The sequence below is a fragment of the Pelodiscus sinensis genome, chromosome 32 (genome assembly GCF_052426305.1).
Source record: "Pelodiscus sinensis isolate ZL-2025 chromosome 32, ASM5242630v1, whole genome shotgun sequence".
NCBI classification, from domain to species: Eukaryota; Metazoa; Chordata; order Testudines; family Trionychidae; genus Pelodiscus; species Pelodiscus sinensis.
Window position 1 is genome coordinate 2,723,416 of NC_143083.1, and position 10,171 is coordinate 2,733,586.

Genomic DNA, 10,171 nt, shown 5'->3' on the forward strand with positions numbered 1-10,171 from the left:
CCCCCCCCAACACCAACCAACAGAGCTGGCCAGCCCTCAGTGGGAGTACACACCCACCCTCTCCTTGGGGCAGCAGCAGCACTCTGTGCTAGCTCCCGGCATTGTTCTTCCTCCCCTTCCCCCAGGGAGGAATGAGCAGATTCTACAAGCACTGCTCTTGGGATCAGGGCGAGTAAGAGACAGAGAGAATCGGTGATTTGGAGCCAACAGTCTAGATGCTTCTTTGAAAGAAAGAAGTGGAAGAAACTGTTTTATTTGATTGTCACAAAAAGCATTGAATACATTCTGCTGATGTCTGATTCTGCTGATGTCTGATTCTGCTATTATTTGCCTTAGTGGAGCTGTATAAATAGCAAGAAAAATTATTTGCAGGTGATTTATTCAACAAAAGTGAAAATGTGTCAGATAAAGTATGTGTCACCAGGCGCATGAAATAGAATCACTAGACACACAGATGTTGTTTTAGCTCTTATAGCAAATACCAGCTAAGCCCCCCGGATTTATAAGGTATAGGGTCTCCTCCTGCTGCCTGCTTATAAAAATATCAGGAAGGAGAAAAGCACATTACTGAAACGGGCAAACTTCTTCAGGTTTATTTTCTTGCCACATTCCATGGCTCCCCACGATCCAGGTGCAATGCATAGGCGTGTTACACTGAGCAATCTGTTTATCCCTTTCCACCTTTATACAGTAGGTTGGCACTTTTACCATGCCCGCTACCTTAGAAAGGGATGTATAGGAGGATAAATTCTTGGGGTTCACTTTCTGAATAGTTTTTGTTTTTCCTGGATCAACTAGAAGCCCTGTGTTGAAGTAGCTGTCTCTCACATGGCTTAGAACTCCAAGTGGACCGGCAGTCAGCACTTGGGGTAGTAGACCTTCATGAACCACAACGGTGACAGCTTCCTTGGTTTGGTTGGCAACTTTTATGGTGTAGCTGAATTTATCAGACACGAAGCTGGAGCAGAAAGGGAACAATTAGTGTCAGTCCCGCCAGCAGGAAGAATACAGAGAAGAGTTCAGATTAATTAACCAAGTTTTCATGCCCTCCCTCGCACACCTTATAACTCTCCAGAAAAAGCACCAAATATAGACAAAATAGCAACGGGCCAAAACTGGGGCTGTGTATATGAACACGTCATCTTCTCTTGGCCTCACAGTGAGCAACTCTGATCAGAAACAGACCTAGACCTGAACCACTATGATGTTTGAGTGTAGACCAGAATTCAACCCTTCCATCCTGTCCCTTGGTTTGCCCATGAGACAAAAGTGGAGAATTTTATTGAACACCCCCACCTCTGGTAGTTTAAATAAAGAAAGGTTCTAACAGGATCCTGGGGTTAGGGTGGGTTGTGTCAAAACTAAGTTTAATGGATCAAGATTTGCAAAACCAAACCAGCTTTTTTGGTTGGGGATGGATTAGTGCAGGGGTTTCAAACTTTTTTTCTCATGACCCAGTTGAAGCAAATCGTTGATGCCGTGACCCAACAATTTGACCAGAGTCTGGGCTCCAGGGTGGGGCTGAGGATGAGAACTTTGGCTCCCATTAAGAGGAAGCTTTGGATTTGGAGGGGGCGGGGGCAGGGCTGAGGCAGGAGGGGCTCACCCTGAACTGCTCCTGGTCAGCAGTGCATTGGGAGTGCTAAGGCAGCCTCCTGCCTCTCTTGGCACCACAGACCATGCTGCGCTTCAGTGCGTGGCACCCTGTGTGCCCCATGCCTCCACAATCTAGGAGCCAGGCTTGCTGCCAGCTGCTTCTGGGGTGCAGCACAGTCTGCAGTACCAGGACAGGCAGGTAGTTAAAATGTGGGTAATTGATTAGTTGACAGGCACTTCCACGTTCCTCCTTTGAAATGTACAAGAGCCCCCGTTTCAAAGAAGGAATGTGGAACTCCGTGTCCAGCCCGGGGCCGGCAGGAAGTCCCGCTGACTCTGGGCTGCACGCAGCTGCCTGCTTTGAAATGCACAGGAGTTCCCAGAGGGGGGGCTTGTGCATTTCAAAGCCATGGAGCCCAGGGTCAGCGGGTTAGTCGACTAGTCCAACATCCCCACTGCAGCAACGAGACCCAGGGCCCGAAATTCCACGACTCGGTGCTGGGTCGCGAGCTGTAGTTTGAAAACCCCTGGGTTAGGGGGTCTGGCCAAGACTTGCATGTGATTGTGAAGAACTGAGTGAAGATTGTGCCTTCCCTTCTGATACCAGAACAAAAGATAGTCAATGACTGTGGGAGATTTTCAAGGGCACCACTAGTAGTTGGGCTCCTAACTGCCAATAAAGTCAACGGGAATTGGGTACCTCACCAGTCGCCTTTGAAAAAATCTCCTCTGAAGTCCTTTATGTCTAGAGCAAGTAAAAAGAAATGGACCAGGATTTCTAAAACCAGAAATCACAGTGAAGCTGGTCTAATCGTCAAACGGTCTAGTGGCCTCTGAGTGGTTTCACAGGCTGGAATTTTGTAAAAAGCAAAGGAAAATAGCTATAGAAAGGGTTCCATTCGCGGGACTTCACTCTTCCTTACGAGATCCCTGTGTAGCTACAGCTCTAGTGCTTCCTTCAATGCACAGGACAGTGAATGAAGCAGAAGCTGCACAGGAAGGGAAGTGTGTTAAGGCTAGGACCCAAGGAGCTGGGTTTCGTCCCTAGTTCTGGCTCAAGCATCCTCTGTGATGGGGATGGCTCTATCATTGTGCATATGCACAAGGTGGCCAAATTAAGAGTGAACAGGCAATGTTAATTATGGCATTTCCTGACTTTTGAGCCCCGAGTTGTAACCTTAATGTAGGGTTTTGTAGAGAATTCCCTTTAAAACTCCATTCATAATCACTATGGACAGTCCAGTTACCAGCATCGCTAATGCTTACAACCTGCTGGCAAATCTCACACTATTTTTTGTTGTTTGTCTGAAAACTCCAGCTCCGAGAGTCATGTGATTACACAAACATCTTCCCTTTCGTTTTGTGTTTTTAAAAAGGGTACGTCTAGACTACATGGCTCTGTCGACAGAGCCATGTAGAGGAGTTTACTAGACATAGGAAAATTAAGTGGTGATTTAAATAATCGCTGCTTCATTTACATCAAAATGGCTGCCACGCTGTGCTGATCAGCTGTTTGGCGGCACAGTGGGGCAATCTGGACGCTCCGCGGTCGACAAGGGAAGCCTTTGTCGACCGCTCCAGTAAACCTCATTTCACGAGGCATTTAGAGAAAGGCTTCCCTTGTCGACCACAGAGCGTCCAGACTGCCCCACTGTGCTGCCAAACAGCTGATCGGCACAGCGCGGCGGCGGTCATTTCGATGTAAATGAAGCAGCAATTATTTAAATCGCCGCTTAATTTTCCTATGTCTAGTAAACTCCTCTACATGGCTCCGTTGACGGAGCCATGTAGTCTAGACCCGTGGTCCCCAACACGGTGCCCGCGGGTGCCATGGCGCCCGCAGGGGCATTTGTCTGCGCCCACCAAGTGCTCAGGGCTGGTCTGGCCTCGGGCGCGTGGCGCATGGCGAGCGCCGGCCCCGGGGGCGCCGTGGATTGACTCCCCGCGGTGCATGGCGGGGGGGAAGAGAGCGCCAGCGCCAGCCCCGGGTGCACGGCGCTTGGGGGACGGGGGGAGAGAGCGCCGGCCCCGGGCGCGCGACGCTTGAGGGGAGGGGGGGAGAGAGCGCCGGCCCCGGGCGCGCGGCGCTTGAGGGGAGAGCGCCGAGCCTGGGAATGCGGCTATGGGGGGGCCCCGCCCCGCCCCCCCCGGGGCGCCCGGCAACCCCAAATGGTTGGGGACCACTGGTCTAGACATACCCTAAATGCCTAGCTCTTATTATTGCAAAGAAAGTTCATGTTTTCCAGCCTGAGCGAGACCTTGGTGCTGAGAAACCAAATGGCAAAGAAATACAGCTCAGTATCTTTTTTTTAAATTCATGATTGTTAAGCCAATTGCCTGGGGCGTGACAAATGGTTAGTAGTTAATGCCTCATGGGGCGGGGCCAGGTGACGTCATGGGGCGGGTGTAGGTGACGGGCTTGGTGACATCACAAAAGGGGGCGGGGCACCTGTCAAAACTGCATGGTGATGGAAGTTATCGAGGCATTAACTACTATGGTTTAAAGATTTGAAGTTGGGGATCCTGGTTTATCTAAATTCCCTTCAAGTTGTGAGGCCATGCAGCTGCCTATTAAGCCCTGAATAGGGGCCCAGGGCTGCAGCAGGGAAAGACACCTCTCCCTGCAGGCTCCAGCATGGATCTGTCATAGCTGGGGGAGAAGCTCCCCTCCCCCGCCCTGCTGGTGCTGCCACAGCTGTAGAGTGGCACCTCTCACCTAGCCTGAGCTGCAGTGATGAGGGAGGACTGGAGGTAGTCCTCCCTGGGGCAGTCCGCATACTGAACCCCTCATCCCCAGCACCACCCCACACCTTGAGCCCCCAGCCAGAGCCCTCACCTCCCCACATCCCAACCCTCTGCCCCAGGCCTGAGCCCCCTACATACTCCGAACTCCTTGGTCAGACACCGTCCTTTTGCAGAATGAATTTTGTTATGTGCATCCATATAGTGTGTCACATATCACCTATATGGGTGCACAGAACAAAATTCATTCTGCACATGGTCATAAAAATTAGCGGGAACACTGGTTACAATGATATAATGTGAAGGAGAAAGCTTAACTTACCCAAAGACTTGGCATTTCGATGGGTCATCTTCCCGGTAGATTTTGTTCTCCTCCACGATCCAGGTGCAATGCAGAGGGGATGGACACACAGCCACCCACTCATCCTCCTCTCTCATCACCTTAATGGAATAGCATTCGGCTCCTGTGCACCCAACGGTGTAGGTGAAGCTTTTCCAGACGCTAACTTCGTTTACAACTGACTTCTCCCCAGGTAAAACTCTTAGCTCACCCTTCGTGAAGAAGGATTGCAATACCTCGGGGGTGGGCACGCTCAGAGAGTTACCCAGCCAGCGTAACGCCGTATTGGTGCTAAGAGCAACCGTGACTGGTCCCTGACTCTTGTTGGCAACTTGAATGATGCAGCTTGACATTGTAGATGCTAAACTGGAGCACAAAGGAAAATCAGAAGCGTGTCAGTCCCAGCGCCCCACACCCTGGGGCAGGGATACCTGGAGTCTGATGAAGTCAAGAAGTTTTCTGAATTGAAAATAAAAGTTTCTCCTGACTAACCATGGGAACACGCTACCAAGGGAAGCAATGGGTTCACTGTCTGAGGCTTTCAAATCCACGAGCTTTTTTTTCCTCTGGCAGATGCTTTAGTCCAGTGGTCACTAACCGGCAGATCGGGATCGAGGGGTCGATCTTGGGGCCTCTGACAGGTGATCCTGACTGGTCTGGCCAAGAGGCTAGCAAGTGCGGGCACTTCATCTGCCCCTCCCCCACTGCTGTGCACCCCCCACCGCCTCCTGCTTGTGGGACAGAGAAGGGAAGGGAGGGGGTGGGGGGCACTGATGTCAGGGTGCCCCCTCTTCCACCAAATGGAGGGGGAGCACAACAAGGCTTGGGATGGAGGTAGTTTGCTGGCTGCTTTTGGGAGTGGGGCAAGGCCACTGGGGTAGGGGTGAGCCTGCCTTAGCCGCACTGCACCACCCCCCAGGAGCCACCTGAGGTCAGCAGTGTCCAGCTGCAGCCAGGTCCCTGCCCCGCTCATGAACCCCCCCCCCTGCACCTCAAGCCTCTGCCCCAGCCCAAAGCCCCCTGAACCCAAACTCCCTCCCAAAGCCTGCACCCCCACTCCCTGCCCCAGGCTCGGCTCAGAGCCCCTCTCGCATTCAAATCCCTTAGCCCAAGACCAGAGCCTGTGCCCCAACCTTCGGCCCCCGCCCGGCAACAGGGAGGGAGGACGGAGTGAGCAGGGACAGGGCCTCAGAGAAGGGGCACAAAGGGGGGGGGGGCAGGGGATTTGGGTTTGAGGTAGATCTTACATTGCACTGAAATTCAAAAAGTGATCTCGTGCTTAAGAAGGCTGAAGAGCCCTGCTGTAGTCAGGCAAGTTGTTGGGATCTGTAAAGGTATCAGACCAGACGAACGACTGGTCTTTCTTGGCCTTAAAACCTACGAGCCTGTGGCTGATCTCACGCGGAAGATGTAGAATCAGAGAACCCCAGGGCTGGAAGAGACCTGAGGAGTCACCGAGTCCAGCCCCCTGCCCAGAGCAGGACCAACCCCGACTCAATCATCCCAGCCAGGGCTGGGTCAAGCTGGGACTTAAACACCTCTAGGGATGGAGATTCCACCCCCTCCCTAGGGAACCCAGCCCAGGGCTTCCTCACCCGCCTAGGGAAAGAGTTTTCCCCAATATCCAACCTAGATCTTTGGACCTAGAAATGGCTGTCCCCAGATATGTATTTGGTTTAAAGTCCATTCTCCCTGCACAGTAATAGGGGGGAGGGGGGCGCATTGACTGGGGATCCCGATTCCATCCTAGCTTGGCTGGGAAATGGCTGGCTTCCTGCTGGCTCCGAGGAACAAGCCGGACTGGCTGGTTAGATAGAACCCAATGCTACAAATCGAGCCTGGAGTCTTTCCAAAAGCCATTCTCTGGTTCCATGGGCAGTGGACCCTGGAAGGATCCAGTTATCGCCAGGGGAGGTTCGTTGGCCTGGGCTGCGCAGTAGGCGAGCCTGAAGGATCGAACAGTCCCGCCAGGCCTTAGAAATCCAGGAAAAGTAACATTCAGGGGGCAAGACCTGGGCAGGACTCTCACATCCAATGGCCAGAGTCACGCCTGAGCAACAGATCCTGGCACCTTTCCCTCAGTGATCCCCTGAATCCCGCGGGCTGGCATCAAGGGGGCAATGCCTGGGGGGCGGGGGAGGGCAGGGCTGGCTGCACGTCAGTGCGGTACATGATTTAACACAACTCGCCTGCGCAGTGCCACTGAAACCCCCCCGACCCGAGCACAGCGTTTAAGGGTCTGAACCTACAGACCCAAACCCGATTCTGACTCGACTGCTGGCTTCACAGCTGGGCCTGCCCCAGGGCCTGCCTGGCATGGGGCACTCCTGCATTAGGCAGTGTGGCCACACCCGCCTGATACCAAGTCTTCCAGAGGCCAAGCAGGGGGTCCCTAACAGGACAGTCCCAACGCTCATCTCATAAGAACATAAGAACGGCCGTACTGGGTCAGACCAAAGGTCCATCTAGCCCAGTGTCCTGTCTGCCGACAGTGGCCAGCACCAGGTGCCCCAGAGAGGGTGGACCGAAGACAATGATCAAGCGATTTGTCTCCTGCCATCTCTCTCCAGCCTCTGACAGACAGAGGCCAAGGACGCCATTTTATCCCCTGGCTAATAGCCTTTTATGGACCTAACCTCCATGAATGTATCCAGCTTCTCTTTACACTCTATTATAGTCCTAGCCTTCACAGCCTCCTCTGGCAAGGAGTTCCACAGGTTGACTACACGCTGTGTGAAGAAGAACTTTCTTTTATTAGTTTTAAACCTGCTACCCATTAATTTCATTTGGTGTCCTCTAGTTCTTCTATCTCCTGCACTACCCTGCCTTTTGGAACGAGCACGGCGGCTCACCTGCTTGGCTAGGTTGCCTGTCACCGCCACACCACTTCATCCCTCCATCTGCTGGGGTCTGTTCCTGGCTGGGGAGTGATCTGTACTGCATTTCCCCTCCCCTGGCCCTATAGGGTGATCCACATGCAGGGTAAGTTTTCTGCCAGTTTTCCCTATCGCACAAGTGAGGGAGGGGCCTGTGCTACGGACCCAGAGCTCCTGGGGTTACATCCCGCTGATGCCCCAGGCAGGGGAAGATAACATGGGCTGAGAGAACTGTGTCCCATTGGCCCTGTAGGACTGACATGACAGTGCACGTTACCCTGCGAGGATCAGGCTTTGCTGCCTGAGAACCCCATTCCTTGAATTCTGCCCTGGCTCTACAGAGCTTCCTGCCACCCTGCGGGAAGGGCACACGGAGCCTGCCCGGCAGCTCCACCGAGCACCCTGCCCCGGGTTTTAAGGGGCAGCTCCGATGGGCCGTGTACGTCGATTAACCACAATGAAGGGGAAAAGAAAGAAAACCCTGCGCCATTTCCCAGTTCCCCGTGTCTAGAGCTGGCTCATTGCAGCGTTCTCCCACAGGGAGGTTCTAGCTGCAGAGCATCCCCCCTCCGTCCCTCAAGGGAGCACGTGCAGGACAGCTGCAGCGTTTGCCCCGGGTCTAACGGGCTGACGTGCAGCAAACGTGCTGCGCTGAGGGGCCATTTGTACATCCCTCCTCCACTGAGCACTCGCTCGGCTTTACCTTTCCGCAGCCTCCAGACGTTCTGGCTCCTCTCTCTGCGGTGAAGCAGCTTCTGCCACCTGAGCTGAACTCCGGCTCGGAAGGGTTGGGGGCAAGGAGCAAAATTCCAAGGTTACCACTGCAGCCAAGTGCTGAGAAATCACATGATTGGGAAAATGGAAAGTAAAACTCTCCTGCGGGCCGGGATCCTTGTTCGGGTCGGGGGCAACTGACCAAGAGAAAAATCAGTCGGAAGCCGCACACAAGTGAGAAGCAAAACAAACCAAACCCTCGCTGACGTGGCCCGACTAACTCCCCACGTTCCCCCTGCACACCAGAGCCTGGGGGGCCAGCCTACTAGGTGTATGCGCTCCAGCCCCATAGGGAGATGGGGGAGGGGCTAGGTGACAGTGCTGGCTCCCCCATGCTGGGAGCGGAGCCCTGAGCCTCGCCAGATCTAGGCAAGCTAGGGGCTGCAATCAGACCCCGGGCCTGAGGTTCCCTGCCCTGCTCTACTGCACTGAACGGCCTCTCCGCGCGGAGTGGAACAGCCGCATGGAAATGATGAACCCAACTTGGGAGATTGTTCCTTCCTCCAAGGCTATTATCCTACCTACCCTGGCAACCCTTCACACGGGGACCCATCCCCATGGCCCTGAGTTGGGATGGGTAGAGTGAAGGACACAGCGCCCCCACAGGGTCACGCGCCCCTTTCAGCAGCCTGGCTGTCGCGGCACAGCCGTTGCGGAAAGCCGCATAGTGCAGATGTCGCCTTGGTTTCTCCGCAATGGCCTTAGCCTCGAGCGCTGCGTTAGCATCTCCATCATCCACTGGCGGTTCCCGCTTCTGGCGTACTTGCCTTTCTCTTGCCCTTACCTTTCGGGCCTTTGGCTAGCTGTCCTTCACGTTCTTTGCTGGCCTTCCCAAGTGTATTTCTGCACTTCATTTGCTCCTTTCTATTTCCCACCCTAGGTTTTAACTTCCACTTTTAAACAAGGGCCTTTTGCCCCTCACTGCTTCTTTTACACTTGGCTGTTTAGTCACCTTTTTGTTCCCGTATTCGGCTCTTTAATTTGGGGTGCACGTTGAAGTGGAGCCTCTAATTGTGGCGTCTTTCAAACGTTTTCATGCAGCTTGCACTTTTGGCACCGAAACAAATTAAAAGGGGAACTTTCCTCATTTTTGTGTAGTCCCCAGCTCTGAAGTGAAATGCTAGTGTTGTTCCCCGCCACAGGGATGTTACGTTCAGTTATATTATGGTCACTGTTACCATGCGATGGGCCACCTCTTGGACCAGATCACATGCTTCACTTAGGACGAAATCAAGAATGGCCTCTCCTCTTGTGGGTTCCAGGACCAGCTACTCCAAGAAGCCATCATTTAAGGTGTCAAACTTTCTCCCTGCATCCCATCCTGTGGTGACGCGTACCCAGTGAGTATGGGGAAGAGTCAAAATTCCCCACTATTGTTTTTTAACCTCCCGGAGTATTTCACGGTCACTCTCACCATACTGTGTTCGTGGCCAGTAATAAATCCCTTCTGCTATATGCTTATTAGAGCAAGGAGAGTCTATGGTAGTTTGGATTTCATTTATTGAATTTCAGCCTGTTTTCTGCAAATCGTTTGTCCAGATCATTTTCAATTTTAACCCTTGCCTCCAAAGCACTCGCAACCCTCCCAGCTTGGCATCGCCCACGGACGAGACGTATGCCCTATGGCTTCCACGATCTCAATCTTTGATGAAACTATCGGAGAGAACTGGACCCGAACAATCAAGGCAGGGAAATGCAAAGGCAGGCAGGGAAGGGGAGATCCCTGTGGTGGGTGCTGCTCCGAAGCCTGGTGGATGGAGATCCAAGCTAAGCTCCCTGGCTGTCAATCATAGAATAATAGGACTGGAAGGGACCTCAAGAGGTCATCGAGTCCAGCCCCATT

General features: G+C 53.2%; 1 protein-coding gene across 1 annotated transcript; it reads right to left on the bottom strand.

The window, feature by feature from the left end:
• Positions 1 to 362: 362 nt before the first annotated feature.
• On the bottom strand, positions 363 to 7,267 carry LOC149520881 (uncharacterized). Its single transcript, XM_089774918.1, has 2 exons — positions 4,661 to 7,267; positions 363 to 958 (listed from the first exon to the last, which is right to left on the bottom strand). Exons 1-2 carry the CDS (start codon positions 5,029 to 5,031, stop codon positions 565 to 567), a joined length of 765 nt encoding a protein of 254 aa, XP_089631044.1. The 5' UTR covers positions 5,032 to 7,267; the 3' UTR covers positions 363 to 564.
• Between the last annotated feature and the right edge of the window lie 2,904 nt (positions 7,268 to 10,171).